The sequence below is a fragment of the Saccopteryx leptura genome, chromosome 10 (assembly GCF_036850995.1).
Source record: "Saccopteryx leptura isolate mSacLep1 chromosome 10, mSacLep1_pri_phased_curated, whole genome shotgun sequence".
NCBI classification, from domain to species: Eukaryota; Metazoa; Chordata; class Mammalia; order Chiroptera; family Emballonuridae; genus Saccopteryx; species Saccopteryx leptura.
This window is the reverse complement of record NC_089512.1, coordinates 51257971-51283282: the sequence shown is the minus strand read 5'-3', so window position 1 is coordinate 51283282 and position 25312 is coordinate 51257971. Positions and strand designations below refer to the sequence as shown.

Sequence of the window (25312 nt, the reverse complement as noted above, 5' to 3'; positions counted from 1 at the left end):
AAAATAGTCTTTGGATTTCTGGTTTCATTTATCATGTGCAGAGGTGATTTAAGTCATTATTTATTTCAAAACTATTGCTAAACACTTGCTATTGGCCAAGTTCCATGCTGGATAAAAAGATAAAAAAACAAACTTGGTATTTGCCCTGATAGAACATACAGTTTAGTGGGGGGACAAGCAAGGCATTATAATAGGTTGGCAGCAGTGTACACAGAGTGCACTGTGATAGCACAGAGGAGATGTGGCAGGCGGGGCATGGAGAAGATGCTGTTTTCAGGAAAGATGAACTAACTGCAAGCTAAGGAGAAATTTCTAAGGATGTATAGGTTTCATAGAGCCAGCTTGCTAAAATAAAAACTGAAAATCATTTCCTATCTCCTTCAACACTAGTTTCTCTCTTTGTGTAAAATAGAAACGCTGATAGATCTCTGGATGCATGTTGGAAAAATGAGCACATTTAAGAACCCTGAAGCATCAGCTTTTTCTTTTGTTTTGGATTTCTCACTCTCTCCCTCTCCCCTCCCCCCTCTTCTTCCCCTTGTCCCCTCCCTCTTCTCCTCTCTTTCCCCCTCCCTCCTTTCTCTTTCCCTTTCTTCTTCCCCCCACCTCCTCAGCTCACTCATATGTACGGATTTCTAGAGAATGAGAAAGAGCTGTCAGATACACCAGGGAGACTTTTTTAAACCGTATGAACTACCATTGTTGTAGATAACTCTGATAGCACACTTCTGTTACCAGGTTTTTCTGAAGACAAAAATAAGGCTTGAGTTCTCCTGTGAAGACCAGTCTTCAAAAATGTTATTTCCTGGTGTTTTCTTTTTTCCTTACCAATTTCTGACTGCTGTAAATATGTAGCTGTGCTCATCTGAGAAATGTTGCTAATGGTTTATTAGGGTTCCATCTTTCTCCATTGCTGCTGGTCCACCAACAATGTCTAGAGTCCTATTTCTTTCTTACTTCCTAGGTGTCCCTGCTGGAGTACCGCAAACGGAAACAAGAAGCCAAGGAAAATTCTGCTGGTGGCGACTCTGCACAGAGCAAAAACAAGCCTGCAGGAGCGGGGCAAGGCAGCAGTACCTCACTCTGTGACACTGGTGCCCATGGGGTGCAGGGGTCCTCAGCCCGAGCCCCATCTTCCCCTCACAAAAAGTTCTCCCCTTCTCATTCCTCTCTGTCCCATCTGGAGGCGGTAAGCCCATCTGATTCCAGAGGCACTTCATCTCACTGCAGACCTCAAGAGAATATCAGCAGTAGGTGGTACGTTAATGTTTGGTGCTTTAATGATTAAATGAATCATTCCTGGTTTTACCTAAAATGTATGGGAACACATCTGAAAAAGCTAGCCAACAGTGCCATCTATCCTGTTCAGCTGATTAATATCAGCCAGAAACCCCCAGCCTTACAGAAGCAAAGAATTGCCACCAAACCTGTGGAACTCCACTTTGGACTGAATGCAGTTGTGGACACAGATGAGTAGTATTGGTTGGGCATTAACACTGCCTATTCTGTTTTTCATTTCGTATGAAAGGTAAGTCAGGAATTGGGCTCAATTCTACTTAAATTAACAGATGTCTCAATTCCACACAGCTAGCCTGTACAAAGAGATAAGACATATTCTGAAAGGACTTGTCTGGTTTAGGGGAGACCACAAATAAATAATAATTAGTGGAAAGTACTATCAGATGAGTGAAATAGAGAATGAGGCAGTTCATGGATCTTGAACTGAAGAAATGAAGTTTGCAAAAGAAGAAGAGGCAGGGTTCAAATGAATAACAGTTATTAATCTTGAAACCTGTATACAACTACTATTTGTCAGGCGTGTGGCTTCACGGAAGAGAAAACTTAGCATTTCAGAATGGAGGTTAAAAGAGGTAAACATCTTTAAGTTTAATATTTTCTTGATTGCTTTTAGTTTAAAAGTGTTTTTTCTTTTGTGCCTGACATAATAAGTTTGAGGCAGAAAAAATACCTTGTTTTAAATTGATCCTGAAGAAAATAATATCTAAGAAGATATTTTTAAGAAAATCATGTTGTACAACCTTCATCAGAGCTTCAGTTGTTCTAGACTCCTGACTCTTAAAATCCTGTGGCATAAATCTGTACCACATTGCCTTCGCAGGATGGTTCCCACATCAGTAGAACGACTTCGAGAAGGGGGAAGCATCCCCAAAGTCCTTCGAAGCAGTGTGAGGGTGGCCCAGAAAGGAGAGCCTTCTCCGACGTGGGAGAGTAACATCACAGAAAAGGACTCAGGTGAGCCGAGGCCTTCTGCTGCCACCCAGGTTCAGGGACACATGAGCTAGGCTCCCACAGTTATAACCAGTGCTGGACTGAGGTGAATCAGCTTCTTACATAGTTGGGTTCCACTGTAACTCAGTTGTCCAAAGGCCTGGAAATTACCTTGTTGAACGATGAAGAGAAAGCAGGAGAACAGGAATCATATCAGACATTTAAGACATAGCCCGTAATTATTATCCTCTTAGCATACTGCACTTGCCTAATTTGTCAGAAAGAGAGCAACATGGATTAGTGATGGTATTGGTGATTTGAATGAACAATGGCTGTTCCTGACTTACTTTTAAGAAGCCAAGTTGATTTTGTATTACATTTCAGACCCTGCAGAAGGAGAAGGCCCAGAGACACTGAGCTCAACACTCTCGAAAGGAGCAACCGTTTACAGCCCTTCCAGATACAGTTACCAGGTGAGATGAGAAATTGCTCATCTGTGGGCATAGGAGTGTGTTCTGGGTTCCAAATGTTTTGAGGTGCTATCTTTACATACATTTTCACCAGCCTTGGAAAGAAGGCACCATCATCTACTCCCCTTCGGGTTATAAATCATTCAGAGATAGCCATTTTTATTGTCTTAGTTTTTTTGTTGTTTTGGGGGGGGGGGGGGGTTGGGTTTTTTTAGTTCAGTGAGAGGAGGCAGAGAGACAGACTCCCACATGCTCCCTGACTGGGATCCACCCGGCTAGCCCACTAGGGGGTAATGCTCTGCCCATCTGGGGCAGTATTCCATAGCTCAGCAACTGAGCTCTTAACGCCTGAGGCGGAGGCCGTAGAGTCATACTCAGCACTCAGGGCCAACTCACTCCAATTGAGCCATGACTGCAGGAGGGAGGGAGGGAGAGAAAGAGTAAGCAAGAAGCAGGGGGTGGAGAAGCAGATGGGTGCTTCTTCTCTGTGCCCTGTCTGGGAATCAAACCCAGGACCTCTACACGCCAGCCAATGCTCTACCACTGAACTAACCGGCTAGAGCAGGGGTCGGGAACATCTGGCTCGCAGACAAATCTTTAATTAAAAAAACATAATGTTAAAATTATAAAACATTCTCCAATATATATATATATATATATATAAAATATTCTCATGTATTACAATCCGTTCATTTCCTACCGCTCATGTTCATGGTTGTGGGTGGCTGGAGCCAATCACAGCTGTCCTCCAGGACAACACCAAATTTTTATTGGGTAATGCATAAGGTACACAGGTTGTTGTATGGCTCTCACGGAATTACATTTTAAAATATGTGGCGTTCATGGCTCTCTCAGCCAAAAAGGTTCCCGACCCCTGGGCTAGAGCCTTAGTATTCTAAAAATAACGTTAAGATGAAAAAGGAAAGGTTGGATGTTTTAAATATTCACAAAGCTAAACTGCTTAAATAGGGATTTTTTCACCTCTTGGACTTTTCTTCCCAATTCTTTCTAGCTCCTGCAGTGTGATAGTCCACGGACAGAATCACAAAGCCTCCTTCAGCAGAGTTCCTCCCCCTTTCGAGGACTTCCCACCCAGTCTCCAGGATACAGTTATCGAACTACTGCACTGAGACCTGGAAACCCCCCCTCTCACGGTTCTTCAGAATCCTCCCTCTCCTCTACATCCTATTCCAGCCCCGCCCACCCTGTGTCCACAGACTCGTTGGCCTCATTTACGGGGACACCAGGATATTATAGCAGCCAGCCACATTCTGGAAACAGCACGGGCAGCAATCTTCCCAGGAGGAGCTGCCCCTCTAGTGCTGCTAGCCCTACCCCACAGGGCCCCTCAGACTCACCGACCTCAGACTCGGTCTCCCAGTCCAGCACAGGAACTCTGAGTTCCACCTCCTTCCCTCAGAACTCTAGGTCGTCCTTGCCGTCAGACTTACGGACTATCAGTCTGCCCAGTGCTGGGCAGTCCACTGCCTACCAGGCCTCCAGGGTATCTGCGGTTTCCAATTCACAGCACTACCCGCACCGTGGGAGTGGGGGTGTGCACCAGTACCGACTCCAGCCACTGCAAGGGTCAGGAGTCAAGACTCAGACAGGACTTTCCTAGGGCTTCTGGATTTGGGCAAACAGAACTGAATGAGCCCAAAGCTGCTTCCTTCCAGCTGCCTCTGGAACCTAGGCCGAGCAGATTGCTGGAGAAGGGGATACAAGGTGCCAGAGGATTGGGTCTGGTCGACAAGAAACAAGACTTGTGGCCGAAACTGGCTCTGGCTCTAGCCTTGGAGAACGATGTAAATCTTGTCTGAAGCAGAGACTATAAAGAAGTTTCTCCCTGCTGTTAAGGGTACATTGTTGACAAGCAAATGGTGTTTCGGTTAGTAACGGTTCTAAGTGCAATGAGTTGTGTTGAAGCCTCCGTCTCCCATCCTTGCCTGTAGCCTGTAGTCACTTGTGCAGTGAGATCATATTTTTAAATCCAAAAAAAAAGTTTCAAAGGGAAAAAATGGAAACGTGGAAAGAGCCAATCTGAAAGCCCCAAGCCATCTGAGTAGTGTTAGGGTTTTATGCACTTAAGAAAAAAGGTAGGTATGTAAATGTTCACCATAAGACAACCATTCCAAAAGCAGATAACCGGCCAAAATGTGTCAACAAAGAATTCTCCCTACCTTTGTTTTTAAATCACCAATAGGCAGGGATAGTGACACTTGGAATGTGCTCTAAAGGGTGCCTGGCTCTTGAAAAAAGATTGTGCTCAACTCTTGATTATTCAGGAGCAGATTACCCTAATAGATTGAACCCCCTCCTCAGCTCTTACCATCCCACTCCCCTTCCCCAAGCTACTTCACAGCTCAGCAACCCATAAAGTAAGTAGGGAAAGAAAAAAGGCTTAAGTGAGATGGGCCATTGCATTGCTACTCATCAGCTGCTGGCAATAGATTTGATTCAGAAGGATCCCAGGTGGTTTGGGAATTCTTTGAATTTTATTTTTTCTACTCCCAATTAATCAGGAGTTGACGATCCCATGAGTAGGACCGCCTCCATGATTGGGGAACATGCACTCGTGACTGCAGGGTAAGAGTGGAAAGACGTGTGTGCGAAGTGGTGCCGACAGGACTGTGATTGTGTGTGGGCGTGTTCCACATTGCTTCGGGGGATGCTTATTTGAGAGTGGCACAGATGAGAGGTAGCCACCCACACGCCTCACACTGTTCTGGATGAGAGACGAGAGCAGACTGGCTTCTCCCCATCAGTGCATTGTGCCTGTTGTACACCCCTGGAGGAGCCCTGGAGCCAGCCCAGGTGGGGTACACAATCTTTTTAAATTCCATACGGTTGCCAGCTTATTTCTTTCATTTGTTTACTGTAATATCCGGCGTGTTTTTATTTATCTAATTTTGTATTCAGTTATAGCCATGGTAGGGGTAGCAGATCTATGACAGGTGTAATCCCTGGTGCTGCAGTGGACCTTACTTCTTTTCTTTTGGACAAGATAATACTGTGAGTCTCCCTCCTTCCTTCCCTCCAGTTTGTTTTTCCCTTCTTTCCCCAGCCTCTTGCATCCCCTTCCTTCTACCTTCCTACAATTATCATATGCACAGTCTTCTCTCTTTGTGTGCGACTGTTACAAAATTTCACTTTTTCAAAATTGAAATCAGGTGTTTGCTCAAATGAGGGGAGATTTTTTTTTTAATGCTGAAACTTCAGCAGAATACTTTTCTTTTTGTTGTTTCCCCCACAAACCCATCAGTCTGGGAGAGCGTTGGGAGTGGAAATCATGTTGCCTGGGATGCTGGTTTCTTTGTATATTATATAAAACGTATGTAAATGTCTCTCCATTCGGGCTGGGGTTTGCATTCTCCCCTTGGCTGTTAATTGAGGGGAGAGGCCAGCAGGCAGGCAGCCCTCACCCTGCCTGGCACGTGCAGAGACCCCAGCCACTCTGTGTGGGCAGGGTGCTGTCAAGACCAGACCTCTGGGGGGGGATGGGGGTGGGGGGTGGGGGGAACTCTTGGAAGGAAAGAAGTATCACTTCTTTCTCAAGTGGAGTGTTTACACCTTGATGTAACATTTGAACTTTCACAAGAGATGTAATAATTTTGATAATAAAATTCTTAACCATAATAATCATAAAGTTGAGAACTATTTTTGTCCAATTCTGTGACCTTGCCTTGCCTGATTGTCCTAACTGTACTGTCTTGCCTGAAGAGGTCAAGGTGTACCCACATTCAGGAGGATGTGCCTTGGGGGGGATTTGTTTTGCCCATAATGGATCCAGAAATTATTGATTGGTCTTCCTTCTCCCTTTTATGATGATTTAAGGACAGGTCACTATGCAGTAGTAGAAATGAACATTGCAAACTGACTTGAACCAGACTAGAGTTCCTGACCCTGGCCTTACACATTAAGTAACTTTACTGGCCTTTTTCTTTTCCATTAAACAATTCCAGGCATTGTTTTTGGTGGTGAGTTTATGCTGATCAAAATGGCTCATGAGGCAGGCAGGTAATATCTCTGCTTTCATGATGCTTAGGCTCTATAGCAAGGTGTGAACTAAACCAGTCCATAACTTCAGTCATTACCATGTTACTGTTTCATAGCTGATGTGTAACTAGGAAGGTTGAAGGGGTCGCTCAAGATTGGTTGATCAGGAATTTTTTCTAAAGAGCTGACATTTAAGCTGAGACCTATCTCAGTGATAAGTAAGCAGTCATGGGATGATATGAGTCAAGATCATTCCTGGGGGCCCTGGCCGATTGGCTCTAGGTTGGCTCAGCAGTAGAGCATCGGCCTGGCGTGTGGAAGTCCTGGGTTCAATTCCTGAACAGGGCACACAGGAAAAGTGACCATCTGCTTCTCCACCCTTCTCCCTTCTCTCTCTCTCTCTCTCTCTCTTCCCCTCCTGCAGACAAGGCTCCATTGGAGCAAAGTTGACCCGGGCGCTGAGGATGGCTCCATGGCCTCTGCCTCAGGCGCTAGAATGGCTCTGGTTGCAACAGAGCAATGCCCCAGATGGGCAGAGCATCGCCCCCTGGTGAGCATGCTGGGTGGATCCCGATCAGGCGCATGCGGGAGTCTGTCTGACTGCCTCCCCGTGTCCAGCTTCAGAAAAAAAGTAAATAAATAAAAATAAAGTCTTAACCAGATGAAAAAGTATGTCATACCCTTTCTATATTGCAAACAGAAGTCCGGCCTTTTGGCCCTTGGGCATCAGTGTGATGGTACAGGCTCTCTGTTTATCAGAGTTCACCCTGAAGAAAATAGTACACAATCATCCAAATGAAGTAGGCATTTGCTTTGAAACTACATAGGTTACCAACTTATCAACCAGAGCTGGGACAGCCTCTGTAACCTGTGAGGCTCAGAGGGAAAAAGGGTTTGCCAGGGTTCTTTATAGATGAAGACAACACCTTGGAGAAAAACAGTCATTGAAGAAGATGGTGTTTCTCTAACTTTTCCTTCTTCTACATTCAAAACTTAACCTGGCAGAGATTCTGAGATACTATTTTGAATATTTCTCAAATCCCTCGTAAAAATGCACAGAACAGTCATGATAGCAAGACAGAACCTTAGACAACATTACAGGAATAGTAGGTATCCCCATGAGCCCCAAAATAGGCATGTAGAAATAAACCACCAATGGCCACAAGACCCGCATCGTATCACCTGTTCCAGAAGAAGCAACGGAGTATCTGATGAATCTCGACTCCAAAACAAGCACTCCCTTGAAAGTTCAGTAAGCCAGTTTGGGAAGGGGTTTGCAGAGGGTACCAAGGATGCTTGCTTGGTTAGGCCAAGGTGCTGGAGCAGTCTGGGCCCGAAAATCGTCTAACCAGCAAAATCTCCCGGACACAGCTCCACATTTGAAAAGATGCTCCTAATAGAATCCAAATTTAGCAGGACAATCAGAGATGGGGTTGAGGAACCACATTAAGTTTTAGTTTTTGTTTTTAATTTTATGTTTATTTAAGAGGGAGGGAGGGGGAGAAAAAAGCATCAATTCATTCTATTTATTCATGCACTCATTTGTTGCTTCTATGTTCCCTGACCAGGGATTGAACCCACAACTTCAGTGTACTGGAATGACACTGTCTGCTGAGCAACCCAGCCAGGGCCACTAAAGTACTTTTAATAAGATTGAAACTAGGATTGTCCCATTAAATCCAAGTTATATTATCCTAGGAATAATATAAATATATTAAATAATTTAACTTGATCTTTAACTCCTGATAGAAACAGTTATGCCTATGCCTGACCTGTGGTGGTGCAGTGGATAAAGCATCGACCTGGAAATGCTGAGGTTGCTGGTTCAAAACCCTGGGCTTGCCTGGTCAAGGCACATATGGGAGTTGATGCTTCCAGCTCCTCTCCCCCTTCTCTCTCTCTGTCTCTCTCTCTCTCTCTCTCTCTCTCTCTCTCTCTCTGTCTCTCCTCTCCCCCCCCCTCTCTGTCTCTCCCTCTCCTTTCTAAAATGAATAAATTAAATAAAAAAATAAAAAAAACCTGGGCTTGCCGGGTCAAGGAACACATGAGAGTTGTTGTTTCCTGCTCCTCTCCCATTCTCTTTTTCTCTCTCTGGGTTGTTGGGGGGTTGTTTTGTTTTGTTTTTTTTTCTGCAAAAAGCTTTATTTCCATTTGGTCCAATGCATGGGAGAGGGCTGCAGGGAGGTTAAAAGGATGCGGAATGGTTTCAGGGAGAGGCTCAGGATAATGCCAGACACCAAGGGAATGCAGAGGGGCCCTCAAAGGCTTCTAGGCTAAAGGCTGGTAGTCATGCTTGAGGGTGAGCCTTTCAAAGAGATACTCGCCCACCCCAGCCTGGGGTTCAGCCAGTCTGCAGAGGTTGATCAGGTGGTTGCCCATCTTGATGATTTTCACCTCCTCATCCAGGAAGTGGTCCTCCAGGAAGTCACAGGAATGAGGGTCTGTACAGGTAGAACCCAGTGCATGCAGATCCAGAAGGCCATGGCAGCTTCCATGGCATCCTGAGTTTTACCCCAATCATCTCGGGAAGGCTTCTGCACATCCTGGAAGAGAATGCAGCCACCGCGCTGGTTTTGCAGCTTTAAGAGATGCTCAGCGCCCTCCTGCTTCTCCTTGGCCAACTTGTGGAAATAGTGACTCACTCTCCAGAGCCATATCATCGTGATCCAAATAGAAGCCCAGAGAGAAGTCATTGTAGGAGGCCCACAGATGCAGGTTGATCAGGCGGTTAACGGCAGCCTCCATGTCCGGGGAATAATTCTGACGAACTTGGGAACTCATGGTTACTACGCAGTAAGGAGTTAAGGTTAAAAACGGTGTGGGAGCCCTGGCCGGTTGGCTCAGTGGTAGAGCGTCAGCCTGGCAAGCAGGAGTCCCGGGTTCAATTCCTGGCCAGGGCACACAGGAGAAGCGCCCATCTGCTTCTCCACCCCTCCCCCTCTCCTTCCTCTCTGTCTCTCTCTTCCCCTCCCGCAGCCGAGGCTCCATTGGAGCAAAGTTTGCCCCAGCGCTGAGGATGGCTCTGTGGCCTCTGCCTCAGGCGCTAGACTGTCTCTGATTTGCGGCAGAGCGATGCCCCAAGATGGGCAGAGCATCACCCCCTGGTGGGCATGCCGGTTGGATCCCGGCCGGGCGCATGCGGGAGTCTGTCTGACTGCCTCCTCGTTTCCAGCTTCAGAAAAATACAAAAAAAAAAAAAGGTGAGGGCTGGTCTCTGGAGGCTGAGGTGGTTCAGAAGGTAGTTAGTGACTGGAAAAGAAGTTGGAAGGTGGTCGAAGGCTGGAAGAAAGGATGTCCAAGGGTCTGCTCCGTCCAAACACTGTTGAAGCAAGAGACAGATCCGCGGACTGTGGCGGGCACTGTCTTCTCTCTCCTCTTTAAAATAAATAAATAAAATCTTTTAAAATAATAAAGTGTCGACCTGGAACGCTGAAGTCTCTGGTTCAAAGCCCTGGGCTTGCCTGGTCAAGGCAGATATGGGAGGGAGTTAATGCTTCCTGCTCCTTCCCCCACACTTGTCTCTCCCCTCCACCTCTCTAAAATGTATAAATAGCCTGACCGGGTGGTGGCGCAGTGGATAGAGCGTGGGACTGGGATGCAGAGGGACCCAGGTTCGAGGCCCCGAGGTCGCCAGCTTGAGCGCGGGCTCATCTGGCTTGAGCAAAGAGCTCACCAGCTTGGACTCAAGGTCGCTGGCTCCAGCAGGGGGTTGCTCGGTCTGCTGAGGGCCCGCGGTCAGGGCACATGTGAGAAAGCAATCAATGAACAACTAAGAAGTCGCAACGCGCAACGAGAAACTGATGATTGATGCTTCTCATCTCTCTCCGTTCCTGTCTGTCTGTCCCTGTCTATCTCTGCCTCTGTAAAAAAAAAAAAAAAAAAAAAGAAACATTCTAAAATGTATAAATAAAATTTAGGGAAGAAAAACAGTTATAGTTGTTTGCACATTTTATAGTTTAATATTTTACACACAAAAAGAAATGTAGGAACTTGAAACTAGAAAAACTCGTAAATCGAGTCAACTTAAAATTGAATAACATAGAAATATGGGTAACAGAGAGGATCAAAGTCAAATGCCAAAGAAAGGAACAGAATAATATTCAGACAACAAAAGCATGCTAACAATGTGCAGATAAAGTGACGCATCTCCAAAAACTAGGATAGAGGGAACTTCCTCAACTTGATAAAGAATAGCTACAAAAGGGCCCTGGCCGGTTGGCTCAGTGGTAGAGTCGGCCTGGCGTGCAGGAGTCCCGGGTTCGGTTCCCGGCCAGGGCACACAGGAGAAGCGTCCATCTGCTTCTCCACCCCCCCCCTCTCCTTCCTCTCTGTCTCTCTCTTCCCCTCCCGCAGCGAGGCTCCATTGGAGCAAAGATGGCCTGGGCGCTGGGGATGGCTCCTTGGCCTCTGCCCCAGGCACTAGAGTGGCTCTGGTCGCAACAGAGCGATCCCCAGAGGGGCAGAGCATCGCCCCCTGGTGGGCAGAGCGTCGCCCCTGGTGGGCAGAGCGTCGCCCCTGGTGGGCGTGCCGGGTGGATCCCGGTCGGGCGCATGCGGGAGTCTGTCTGACTGTCTCTCCCCATTTCCAGCTTCAGGAAAAAAAAAAAAAAAAAAGAATAGCTACAAAAGCCTAGAGCTAACATCCTATTTAGGAGAGACTAGAATTTTTGACACTAAGATCAGGAATGAAGTAAGAATGAGCACGCTCCCCACTCAATATTTGTACTGGAAGTCCCAGCTAAAGCAATGGGACAAGAAGAGGAAATAAGTGTACAGATTGGGAAGGAAGAAATAAAGCTGTCTTTGTTCACAGATGACATTATTGTAGAATATTCAAAAGAATCAACAAAAACTGGAACTAATAAGTGATAATAGCAAGGTTGTAGGATACCACATTAATATACAAATGTCACTTGCCTTCTGTAACAAACAATAAATGATGAAAATTTGCAAATTAAAACATTTACATTAGCGCCCGAAAAAAATGAAACAAGCCTGACCAGGTGGTTGCACAGTGGATAGAGCATTGACATGGGATGCTGAGGACCCAGGTTTGAAACTCTGAGGTCACTGGTTTGAGTGCAGGCTCATCAGCTTGAGTGCAGCATTGTTCAGTTTGAGCTTGGGATCATAGACATGATCCCATCGTTGCTGACTTGAGCCCAAAAGTCGCTGGGTTGAACCCAAGGTCACTGGCTTGAGCAAGGGGTTTCAGGCTCAACTGGAGCCCCGGGGTCAAGGCATATATGAGAAAGCAATCAGTGAACAACTAAGGTGCCACCATCATGAGTTGATGTTTCTCATCTCTTTCCCTCTCTCCCTTCCTGTCTATGTCTCTAAAGAAAAGAATAAAACAAATCTAGTAAAACATGTATAAAAACAATGTGGGTAAAACTACAAAACTAATGAAAGAAGAACTAAATGGTTATTCATGGTCATGAGTAGAAAGACTCATTGCCAAGATGTCAGTTCTCAAGTTGATCTCTAGATTTTTAATACAATCAACATCCCAGCAATAACCAACACAATCAATGTTAAAAGAGAACAAAGTCAGCACTAACACTACCTGACTTGAAGAATTAATATAAAGCTACAGTAATGAAGACAGTGTGGTATTGACATAAGAATCAAGAAAGTGATTAGTGGAACAGGATACAGACCCAGAAATAAACTCACAGAAACATAGTCAACTGATAGTTGACAAGCAGAAGCAATACAGTAATGATAACAAATGGTGCTGGAACAACTGGACATCCACATGCAAAAATAATAATAATAATATAGATACAGACCTGACAGCCTTCACAAAATGGATCACAGATCTGACCCAGAAGGTGACAGGAAGCCTGACCTGTGATAGCACAGTGGATAAAGCGTCGACCTGGAAACGCTGAGGTCGCCAGTTCAAAACCCTGGGCTTGCCTGGTCAAGGCACATATGGGAGTCGATGCTTCCTGCTCCTGCCTCCCCCTTCTCACTCTCTCTCTCTCTCTCTCCTCTCCTCTCTAAAAATTAATAAAAAAAAAAAAATTTTTTTTTAAATTAAAAAAAAAAAGGTGACAGGAAAAAAATCTAGAAAAACTTGAGCTTGGTAATGACTTATTTTTTTTACAGAAATATAACAAGCTATATAACAAAGCTATTTGAGTGATGGATATACAACATAATTGACTGTCCAAATGATGTGGAAATGTCTTCCCCAAATCTATATACTCTGGTTGACCAATTGCACCCTGTTAAATGTAATCGTCTAAATTTAAAAAATAAAAAGGAAAAAAACACAAAGCTATAGTAATCAAAACAGTATGGCATTGGCTTAGAAACAGACACATAGATCAACAGAACAGAATAGAGAGCCCAGAAATAAACCCATGCATATTGGTCAATTAATTTTTGACAAAGGTGCCAAGAGTATACAGTGGTGCTGGGAACACTGGACAGCCACATGCAAAATAAAGCTGGACAACTAACACCATGCACAAAAATTATTCAAAATGGATTAAAGACAAATATAAAACTGATAACCCATTAAATTCCTAGAAGAAAACCTAGGTGATAAACTTCATGGCATCGGTCTTGGCAGCGATTTTGTGAATTTAACACCAAAGGTGAAGGATAGAAGCAAAAATAACTGAAACTATCAAACTAAAAAGCTTCTGTATAGTAAATGAAATTGTCAACAAAATCAAAAGCTAACCTATGATATGAGAAAATAGTTTTAAATTGTGTATCTAATAAGGGATTAATATCCAAAATATATAAAGAACTCACACACAGAAAAAAATAATTTATGAGTGGAGGATATGAAGACATTTTTCCAAAGATAAACAAATGATCAACAGGTACATAAAAATGGTTCAATCTCATGACCCTGGCTGGTTGGCTCAGTGGTAAAGTGTCGGCCAGCCTGGCACGTAGATGTCCCAGGTTCGATTCCTGGTCAGGGCACACAGGAGAGGCGTCCATCTGCTTCTCCATCCCTCCTCCTTATCTTGCTTATCTCTCTTTCTCTCTCTTCACCCCTCCTGCAGCCATGGCTTGATTTGAGTGAGTTGACCCTGGGCACTGAGGATGGCCTCAGCCTCAGGCGCTAAAACCTGGCACAGGTTACAACGGAACAATGGCCCCAGATGAGCAGAGCATCGCCCCCTAGTGGGCTTTCTGGGTAGATCCCAGTCCAATTGCATGCAGGAGTCTGTCTGTGCCTCCCCACCTATCGCTCTAATAAAAAGAAAAAAATTAAAAAATAAAACAGTTCCTGACCTGTAGTGGCGCAGTGGATAAAGCATCGACCTGGAAATGCTGAGGTCACCGGTTCAAAACCCTGGGCTTGCCTGGTCAAAGCACATATGGGAGTTGATGCTTCCAGCTCCTCCCCCCCTTCTCTCTCTCTGTCTCTCCTCTTTCTCTCTCTATCTGCCTCTCCCTCTCCTCTCTAAAAAAAAAAAAAAAAAAAAAAAAAAAAATAAAAAAAATAAAAAAATAAACAGTTCAATCTCACTAATCATCAAGGAAATGCAAATCAAAACCATAATGAAATATCACCTTATACCGGTTAGGATGGCTATTTTAAAAAAGACAAGTAATAACAAGTGTAGAGAAGGATGTTGTGAAAAAGCAACCTTTGTGCACCAATGCTGGGAATGAAATTGCTGCCACTATGGAGAACAGTATAAAGGTTCCTCAAAAAATTAAAATTAGAACTACCATGATCTGGTAATCCCACTTCTGGGTATTTATCCAAAGAAAGTAAACACTCTAACAAAAAATATATCTGCACCCTATATTTATAGCAACATTATTTATAGTAGCCAAGACATGGAAACAAACTAAGTGTCCCTTGGTGAATAAATGGATTTTAAAAATATGTATGGAGCCTGACCAGGTAGTGGCGCAGTGGATAGAGCATCGGACTGGGATGCTGAGAACCCAGGTTCGAGACCCCAAGGTCGCCAGCTTGAGCGCGGGCTCATCTGGTTTGAGCAAAAGCTCACCAGCTTGGACCCAAGGTCACTGGCTCGAGCAAGGGGTTACTCTGTCTGCTGAAGGCCCACGGTCAAGGCACATATGAGAAAGCAATCAATGAACAACTAAGGTGTCGCAATGCACAATGAAAAACTAATGATTGATGTTTCTCATCTCTCCTTTCCTGTCTGTGCCTGTCTATCCCTCTCTCTGACTCTCTCTTTGTCCCTGTAAAAAAAAAAAATGTGTATGGATACACAATGCAGCATTATTCAACCATAAAAAAGAAAAAAATACTAACCTTGGCCAACTGTGGTAGAGTGTTGGCCTGGCATGTGGAACTCCTGGGTTCGATTTCCGGCCAGGGCACACAGGAGAAGCACCTGCTTCTCCACCCTTCCCCCTCTCCTTTCTCTCTATCTCTCTCTTCTCCTCCCGCAGCCAAGGCTCCATTGGAGCAAAGTTGGCCCGGGCACTGAGGATGGCTCCATGGCCTCCACCTCAGGCACTAGAATGGCTCCGGTTGCAACAGAGCAATGCCCCAGAAGGGCCGAGCATCGCCCCCTGGTGGGCATGCTGGGTGGATCCCGGTTGGGTGCAAGCAGGAGTCTGTCTGCCGCCCCCCACTTCTCACTTCGGAAAAATACAAAAAGAAAAACAAATACTAGCCTAGCATTTGCCACAACATGGGTGGACCTCGAGGGCATTATTCTAAATGGCATAAGTCAGACAGAGAAAGACAAATACCACATGATCTCACTTTTATGTGGAACCTTAACAAACACAAATAAACTCATAGTTACAGAAAATACACTGGTGCCAGAGGCCTGAGTTGGGGGCTGAAGTGGCAAAATGGCTTAATGTGATAAAAAATTCAAACTTGCAGTTATAAAATAAATCTTAGTAGTGTACACAATGGTGACTGTACCTAATACATACTTTATGTATTTTTGCAAGTGGCTAAAAAAGTAAATGTTAAAATTCTCATCACAAAATTTTGTAACTGGTGATGGATGTTATTTAGACATTGTGATCATTTGGCAATATGTTTATATACTACTGCTCACAAAAATTAGGGGATCAGAGAATGTGCAGATACTCCAGTACTTTCAGCCTTTTGTATAGTGCATTTTCACCAATGAAATAAAAGTTGGTTTTGCATCTCATTTGTATTTGTATAATCGAACAACTTTCTTTGACTTCTTTGCTTTTCTGGTGTTCTTATTTAATTAAAAAAAAAATCAAATGCTTTTTTTTTTTATTGCTTCATATTCATTTTGAAATATCCCCTAATTTTTGTGAGCAGTATATATTGAATTATGTTGTACACCTGAAACTAATATTATAGGTCAATTATATCTCAATTTTAAAAACCAGAACAGTAGGGAAGAACACAACAGCCGACAGACATAGGTAGCCTTCATGTTTTAGGTTCACCCTATACTTCTAACCTTATTCCCTCTGTTCACATCTTTTATGTCAGTCACCCAATATGATTATAATTTCCTTAAAATCATTATTTTGCTGTTTATTCCAGTTTTGCATACAGGATTTGCTCAATTCTTTAAGAAATTGACAGAAGGGAGGTGAGAAGAAAGGAAAGCTATAAAACCTGGAGAAATAAATGGATTTTCCTAATATCTTAGAAGATCCAATAGATAAAGTTGAGGTCATAAAGTACAAGCTAAGGAAAATTTCTACCTAAAGAAATATGAAATAAGCAGTGGTGAGGAAAAGTAGTTGTGTTTAACTTACTAATAAAAGGTGTAGTGCCTGACCTATGGTGGCACAGTGGATAAAGCATTGACCTGGAATGCTGAGGTCGCCAGTTTGAAACCCTGGGCTTGCCTGGTCAATGCACATATGGGAGTTGATGCTTCCTGCCCCTCTCCGCTTTTCTCTCTCTCTTTCTTCTCTCTCTAAAATGAATAAATAAATTTAAAAATCTAAAAAAAAAAAGAGAGAGAGAGAGAGAAGCAAGTCAATGAACAACTAAAGTGAAGTAACTATCTTGTTCCCTTTCTAAAATCAATACAATCTTTAAAAGAGGGGGGTAGTGCCTGACCAGGTGGTGGCGCAGTGGATAGAGCGTCGGACTGGGATGTGGAGGACCCAGGTTTGAGACCCCAAAGTCGCCAGCTTGAGCGTGGGCTCATCTGGTTTGAGCAAAGCTCACCAGCTTGGACCCAAGGGGTTACTCGATCTGCTGAAGGTTCACGGTCAAGGCACCTATGAAGAAAGCAATCAATGAACAACGAAGGTGTCCAACGAAAAACTGATGATTGATGCTTCTCATCTCTCTCTGTTCCTGTCTGTCTGTCCCTATCTATCCCTCTCTCTGACTCTCTCTCTCTGTCTCAAAAAAAATTGTGTGTGTGTGACATAGACAGAGAGACAGAGAGAGGGACAGATAGGGACAGACAGGAAGGGAGAGAGATGAGAAGCATCAATTTTTCGTTTTGGCACCTGAGCGGTTCATTGATTGCTTTCTCATATGTGCCTTGACCAGAGGGCTACAGAAGACCGAGTGGCCCTGCGCTCAAGCCAGCGACCCCACGCTCAAGCTGGTGAGCCTGTGCAGAAGCCAGATGAACCCATGCTCAAGCTGGGGACCTCTGGGTTTTGAACCTGGGTCCTCTGCGTCCCAGTCCAATGCTCTATGTACTATGCCACTGCCTGATCAGGTTGATTTTTTGTTTTTTAATGTGTAAAATATCTGAACAGACAACACACCAATGGCAAATAAGCATATGAAAAGATGCTCAACATCCTATGTCATTAGGGAATTGCAAATTAAAACAATACAGCAATGTCATTACATACCTGTTAGAATGGCCAAAATCCAAAACACTGACAACACCAAATGCTGGTGGGGATGTGGAGCAACAGGAATGCAAAATGGTACTGCCATTGGAAGATAACCTGGCAGTTTCTTATAAAACGAAATATATTCTTACCATACTATCCAGTCTTTGCACTTCTCGGTATTTACCCACAGAAGATGAAACATATGTCCACACAAAAACTGGCACATGGATGATTACCGCAATTTATCAATAATTGCTGAAACTTGGAAGCAACTAAGAAATCCTTCAGTAGGTGTGTGGATAAACTGATACATCCAGACAATGGAATCTTCTGTGCTGAAATAAAATGAGGTTATCAAGCCATGAAAAAAACATGTTAGAATGTCTAATGAATATTACTAGTAGTAAAAGAAGTTAGTACTGTATGGTTGCAATTAACAGTTATATGCCATCTGACCTATGGTGGCGCAGTGGATAAAGCATCGACCTGGAAATGCTGAGGTCGCTGGTTCGAAACCCTGAGCTTGCCTGGTCAAGGCACATATGGGAGTTGATGCTTCCAGCTTCTCCCCCCTGTCTCTCTCTCCTCTCTCTCTCTCTCTGTTTCTCTCTCTCCATCTCTCTCTCCTCTCTAAAATGAATAAATAAAAAATAGTTATATGCCGCATAACATTTTAGTTAATGACAGACCACATATACAATGGTGGCCCCTTAAGATTCTATTGGGAGCTTCTGGTGACAGGGTCTGGGGAAGGGGTGGCAGGCGCCATGTCTGGCCGTGAAGGTGGCAAGAAGAAGCTCCTGGAGCAGTCCAAGAGACAGGCCAAGGAGATGGACAAGAAAGATAAGGAATTCAAGCAGAAGCAAAAGGAGGAGCAGAAGAAACCCGAGGAGCTAAACGTGAAGGCCGCAAGGAAGGGCCTCTGACCACAGGTGGAATTAAGAACTCTGCCAAAAGGTGAGCTGTTCCTTGAGTGTGGGGCTCAATTCCATTCCTGTTTGAACATCTGGATTCCTTGTCATAACATCTTTTGCCACCTATAGCTAGAATGAAATGCTGTCTTGAGGCTATTGTATAATTAAGAATAAATTTGTAAAAAATAATAGCAACCATCATGCAGTGGCTCACTCATCTCTAGTTCTTATCACTCTGTTTCAACCTTAACTGTGAGGTCAGAGTAAACCAGCCAGAATCCTGTCAAAGTGTGTTCTTCAGTCCTGTGCTGCCCCAAATTCTGTACCACCTGGGATTAAACCAACTCATTTGAAAAAAGGGGCCCTGGCTGGTTGGCTCAGTGGTAGAGCGTCGGCCTGGCGTGCAGGGGTCCCAGGTTTGATTTCCGGCCAGGGCACACAGGAGAAGCGCCCATCTGCTTCTCCACCCCTCCCCCTCTCCTTGCTCGCTGTCTCTCTCTTCCCCTCCCGCAGCCAAGGCTCCACTGAAGCAAAGTTTGCCTGGGCGCTGAGGATGGCTCTGTGGCCTCTGCCTCAGGCGCTAGAATGGCTCTGATTGCGGCAGAGCGACACCCTAGATGGGCAGAGCATCGCCCCCTGGTGGGCATGCCGGGTGGATCCCAGTCAGCGCATACGGGAGTCTGACTGCCTCCTCGTTTCCAGCTTCGGAAAAAACAAAAAAAAATAAATAAATAAATAAATAAAGGGGAAAAAATTCTAATGGAATTGAAAATTTTTCATTGCCTCGTGACATCGTGACTGTCCTAACATTGTAGAGCAATGTAGTACTCATTGTGTTCATGCTGATGCTGTTATTAACAACCCACTGCACTGCCGGGGATGTAAAGTATAGCACGGACTATTTTATGTACCGTACATAACACTTATAAGTAATAAATAACTATGGTACTGGTTTTTGTATTTGCTATACTGTATGTTTGTCATTATTTTACAGTGTGTTTTTTCTACTTATAAAAAGTTTTCTGCATGCCTGGCCTGTGGTGGTACAGTGGATAAAGCATTGACCTGGAATGCTGAGGCCACTGGTAAGAAACCCTGAGCTTGCCTGGTTAAGGGACATACAAGAAGCAACTACTATGAGTTAGTGCTTCCCACTCCACCCCCCCATGCCAGCCTCCACCTTCTCTCTCTCTGTCCTTTCTCTAAAATCAACAAATAAAATCTTTTTTAAAATTGCTGCAAAACAATACACTGTATTACATCAACAGCAGCTTTGCCTGACCAGGCAGTGGCGCAGTGGATAGAGCGTCAAACTGGGATGCCGAGGACCCAGGTTCGAGACCCCGAGGTGCCAGCTTGAGCGCGGGCTCATCTGGTTTGAGCAAAAGCTCACCAACTTGGACCCAAGATGCTAGCTCGAGCAAGGGGTTACTCGGTCTGCTGAAGGCCCACGGTCAAGGCACATATGAGAAAGCAATCAATGAACAACTATGTGTTGCAATGCGCAATGAAAAACTAATGATTGATGCTTCTCATCTCTCCATTCCTGTCTGTCTGTCTCTGTCTAACCCTCTCTCTGACTCTCTGTCTCTGTTAAAAAAAAATTAAAAAACAAAAACAAAAACAGCAGCTTTGTTCATCTTGTGTTCATTGTGTTTTGATTGATTGATTGATTGATTACTGGGAGATTGAGAAACATCAATTTGTTATTCCTCTTATTGATGCAATTGTTGGTTGACTCTGGTATGTGGCCAGACCAAGATGGAACCTGCAACCCTGGTGCATTCATCCGAACAGTGCTCTAACCAACTGAGCTACCCAACCAAGGTTCATTGCATCCTTTTATTGTGTTTTCTCTTGTGCTCGATTTAATCTTGTCTTATTCGGTGGCATGCTGTACATGTTTGTAGCCTAGGAGCAAGCCTAGGTGTGTAGGAAGCTATACCATTTAGGTTTGTGAAAGTGCACTCTATGATGTTTGCACAATGACAAAATTGCATAACTACTGCCATTAAGCGGTGCATGACTGTAGATGACATTCTAGAAAATGAAAGACTATTGGGGCAGTAAAAAGATCAGTTGCCAGGGTTAGTGAAGAGAAATGAATTGGGCAGGTCACAGAATATTTGGTTGGTGAAACTGTTTTGTATGACAGTGTATAGTGGTAGATACAGTCATACATTTGTTCAAACCCTTAGAATGTATACCAAGAGCAAACCCCTAATGTAAACTGGATTTTAGGTCAAAATTATGTGTCAGTATAGGATCATCAATTGTAACAAATATGCACGTCCATGGGGGATATTAATAACGTGGGAGACTGCATGGATGAGACAGGAAGAAAATGGGAAATCTCTACTTTCTGCCTAATTTTTCTGTGAACCTAAAACTGCTCTAAAGAAAGTGACAAAAAGAGAAGACAGACAAAAATAAAAAGACACAGCATGTGTATAAAAGACAAAGCAAGGGAACAAAACAAATATCAAAAATTACAATTTGAGAAAACATTCCTGAAATAATTTAAACTACAAATTGAAACATATTCATATGATACTTAGTAAATTCTACCCAGAATGACCAATACAAAGACATCTTAGTGAAATTGTTAGAGTTTAAAGAAAAGGGAAAAATCTTGAGTGTGTAGACCCCCCCAAAAAATGTTACTTATAATGGAAAGAAAAGTAAGTGTTGGCAGCAACATTTTATAGCAAAAGAAAATGGGTTAATATAGACTGAGCCAAGATCCTATTGACTTTCAAGTGTAATAGCAACCTCTCAATCATCTTGCAAGAACTGGGGGGCAGGGCTTCTTTCCATTAACTCTTTCTTAGGAGTCTGTTAGAAACGGAGCTTCTGTCTACCAAACTATCCCAAGAAATATAAAGCCTGGTGGTGAGTTAGTTATATAGTTAGCTACATGCAGAACTAAGACTAAATAAATGATATAAGGAGAGAATGAAGTATAAAGTGGTTTATGTGCCCCTGGCTGGTGGCTCAGTGGATAGAACAGTGGCCTGACATATGAACATCCTGGGTTTGATTCTCGTTCAGGGCACACTGGAGAAGTAACTATTTTCTTCTCTTCCCCCCTCTCTTTACCCCTCCCTCCCTTTTCCCCTCCCACAGCCAGTGACTTGATCGGTTCAAGTGTGGCCCCAGGCACTGAAGATAGCTCAGTTGGCACATTGGCTCAGACAGGGTTGCTAGGTGGATCCTGGTTGCGGCACATGCAGGGAATCTGCCTTCCTATCTCCCCTCCTCTCACCTAAAAAAAAAAAAAAAGTGTTATGTGATCTAGGCATTTAGATAGCAGTATAACTATAAAAAATAAGCAGAAAGTATGTTTTTAGTAATCATAGTGGTGATAGTATATCTGAAGGTTTTAACATGGGAAAAGCAGATGAATCCAATGTTCTTGAGAACCAGGATTCTCCAGGTAGGGAGAAAGGGGTTACATATGTTCAGAAGATGATAAACCTTCCATGTATCAGTATTAACTCATAAGGTGTTTTATTAAGATAGGTCACTTATCCATATATATGTAAATTTTGTGTGTCTGTGTTTAGCTCTGTTAACTAGAAAGTCTTAGAAACGGGCTTCTTAGAGAAGTGGTGGATTTTGAGGGAGGAAATGTGGAATATCAGTCTGGAACATCTTGTTACACCAAGAGCAAGGATATTATCAGGTAATTATGGTTAGGTTTAAAAGACTCAGACCAACTTAAAGTGGCTTCTACTGACCAATGATGGGACATTTTGAACAGGATAGTAAATGTAATTGAACCAAATACATGAAATATGCTTAAATCCATGAGTCCTAGTGGTAGCAAGATAATAATTGTTCATCTCTGGAAGCACTTTCCAACGCCTCTAGACCTGTTCTAGCGCCAGCAGGCTGCCTCACCGGTTCTGTTGCACTCCCTAAGTGGGTCTGAAAGCGGTTTCACAGTAGAACTCTGTTTGAAGCTTTGAGTCCGGTGAAATCTACCAACTTTTCAAAATGAGTTCTCTGTGTCATCTGGCTGCACAGTGTTCTTTACTGTTACAATGTGGTTCTTTCTCTATCCATTGTCCTTTCTGCCATGCTCTCTGGACACTTTTTTTTAGAGAGAAGAACAAAGTATTTTATTACCAAAAGCTCAGGTAAAAGAAACTTCAAGCCTGATGCAATTTGATGTCCAGACACTAGAAGCCGCCTATCACATTAACAAAGTCTACACATGAACTCTTGGGTCACTCAGAGAGACGTCTTTTCATTGATAGACAAACCTCCATGTTGTCTATTGCCCTGCATTGAAATACAGTTCTCTCCTTAAGACACCACCTCCTTTGCAGCCCTTCAAAGCAGAGGCTGCTTCCTCCTCTCATCCTGTTGATGGGGGTTCTTCCCAAATGTTTCCAGACAAACACATCTTGTCCCTCAGATAGGAATGCCTGCTGCTCCTGATGCAGACATCTGGTTATTGCACTTTTAGTCTCTTCAATGCCATCATCTTTCAAACTTCCAGTCATTCTGACTCTTTGATTCTTGGATAACTTTGACTCCTCTTCTTTCCAATTTCTGCCATTTGGGTGGACATCCTAATCAGGGTGATTTGCATCTCAAAGTCTCCAAGAATTCCCCCGAATTTTCAGATCAAACATTTAGCTTTCTAATCGCAACCTCCTGTCCTTCTGGCTCTTTCACAGAAACCTGAGTCCCTTAGTTCCTCCATTTCCTCCATCTAGCTGTCCCGTTCCGGGCTGTTTTCCGTACCCATAGATCTCACGGTGGATCTCTAAAACTCTCTGAAGATGCTCGGCTTACCTTGCACCTCTCAATCTACCGCCAGCCTTCCCTGTGCCTCCTCTTCTGTCTGCTGGTGCAATCACAAACTCATGGTTTTCCATCTTTATCTTTTAATAGCCTCCTTAGCAACTGTCCCAAACTTTCACCACTCTCCTCAAACCCTCTGCCCATTCCCTTCTCTCTGAGTAGCTAATCTTGCCCCCTGGTACCCTGAGAAAAAGGATGCCATCAAACGAGGGCTCCCTAAACCTTGCTCTTTACTCGAAAGGAAAGACTTTCTCTCCTCTTTCATTAGTCATCCTTTCTTTATCTTTAAATTCTTATTGGCCATGACCTATGGACATTCAGAACTCTTCCATATTTAAAGAAAGAAATCCCACATTCTCCTCTAGATTACATGCTGATTCTTGTCCACTGCTAGGTCACTGTGCATACGTAATATTTCCTGAATGAATTCCAATCACTTCCCCTTACAATTTGCACTTCATAAAATGACCCTCAGTCGCCTCCCACTCTCTCCCTGAACAGACCTCAGTTTGGCTTCTCCTCACCCACCTCTCAACATGCTCTTCAACTGTGGCCTCATTGTTCCCAAATCCAGTGGACACATTTTTTAGTTCTGAATTTCAGACCTCTGCCCCACCTGAGCAGTTGCCCTTTCTTTCCCTTGAACTCGAAAACCTTGCTTTCCCTGACAGTACCTGCTCACGGGCCTCACAGGTCTGTCACTGTCCTCTTTTTCTGGACATCCATCTTTCTGACCTTCATATGTGTTTTCCAGCATTCCATAGCCCCATGGTCTTTCCACACCAGTCACCCAGAGCAAGCTCACCTGTGCTTTACATTTTGGCCATTACCTGTATGCTCGTGCTTCCGGTCCAGATCTTTCTCTCGACTGTCCAATCCCTGTAAGCCAGGAGGACTCCTGGGAAACAGCACCAGGCTGCCCCACATGCGTCTCAGACGTAGTGCATCTCACGCTGAACTCATCATCGTGCTCCCTTGCTAACTGGCACACTTTCATTTTTAACTGTCCTCCGGATGCCACTCTCTGTTCCTCACCCCCCGGTCAATCTGTTTCCAAGTGTCCTCAATTCTACTTCCTAAATATCAAATATCTTACTTCTCAGGGACCCGGCCACCACCTTGCTTCTGGCTGGACTGCCTAGCTCCCTTTCGTTAAAATCATCTCCCTCTAATTCAGGCCCCTGATGCTGCAACCAGAGTAATTTTTTTCTGAAATGCAAATCTAGTCCTGTCCTTTTGCTGCTTAAAATCCTTCCATGGCTCCCCATTGCTCCTGGGTGTGGAGCTTTGTCATTATCTGGCCTTTACCTGTCTCTTCAGATGAGTCTCTGTCCCTCCCAGACTCACACTTGACAGTTCAGCGTTTGGTTGTCTGCACAGACCATGGTTCCTTACCTTCATCTCTGTCCTAAAGCTGCCTGCTCCCTCACAAATGGCTTTCCTGATCCCTGCCTGCCTAAGTCCTGTTCATCCTACGTGAGCCTGGCCTGTCCCCAGCTCTACCGACCCCTCCAAAAGCCATGTAAAGCATCCCTACCCAGGGCACACAATACCCTGTACCTAGCAAATATTACATTTTCATGTGTTATCTCCCCAACTAAACTGACCATTACACCAGGGTCTCTGTTTTTGTTCTTTAAGTGCTTAGTCTGTACTGAGTGCACATAATTCCAAAGTGCAAAAATTGTAGTAAACATAACTGCCATATGGGGCATGTAACAGTGTGGCAGACACCATGAAGCAAGCCACATACACTCCCACACTATTCCTTACAACTTCCCCAAGATCATGGCATCCACACTGATTCAGTGGGGACTTAGAGATGAAGGGGCTTGTCCAAGGCCACACAGGCAGAAAGGGTGGAGCCTTGTCTGCTCTAGTTAGAGTACTAAGTCCAAAGTCAAACCTACGCAGTCAGGCACGTGCAGAGACTGCCAGCTGCCCGCTCCATCTATTCTCTCCTACAATTAGGGTAACAGAACCCCAATTTTATTTGGGGGTGGCAAAGTTCCCAGTTAACAGACTACATTTCAGCTAGGTCTGCTTTGTGATAGTCTTACAGGATTTCCAGCAGTCTCCTTCACATGAAATGTGGACCAAGTGACTAGAGGCCCA

The 25312-nt window shown here is 44.1% G+C and overlaps 1 protein-coding gene and 1 pseudogene across 13 annotated transcripts in view; both read left to right on the top strand.

Annotated features, from left to right (window-relative positions):
• SETD5 (SET domain containing 5) overlaps positions 1–4688 on the top strand; it is a 97055-nt gene extending 92367 nt beyond the window's left edge. For all 13 annotated transcript variants that reach the window (XM_066351865.1, XM_066351861.1, XM_066351866.1 and 10 more), the window contains 4 exons: positions 965–1257; positions 2120–2253; positions 2614–2702; positions 3712–4688. In XM_066351865.1, the coding sequence (XP_066207962.1) occupies positions 965–1257; positions 2120–2253; positions 2614–2702; positions 3712–4320 (1125 nt within the window). In that variant the 3' untranslated portion in view covers positions 4321–4688. The remainder of the gene's footprint in view (positions 1–964; positions 1258–2119; positions 2254–2613; positions 2703–3711) is intronic.
• Positions 4689–18235: 13547 nt separating this feature from the next.
• Positions 18236–18429, top strand: LOC136382532 (translation machinery-associated protein 7-like; annotated as a pseudogene).
• Positions 18430–25312: the final 6883 nt, after the last annotated feature.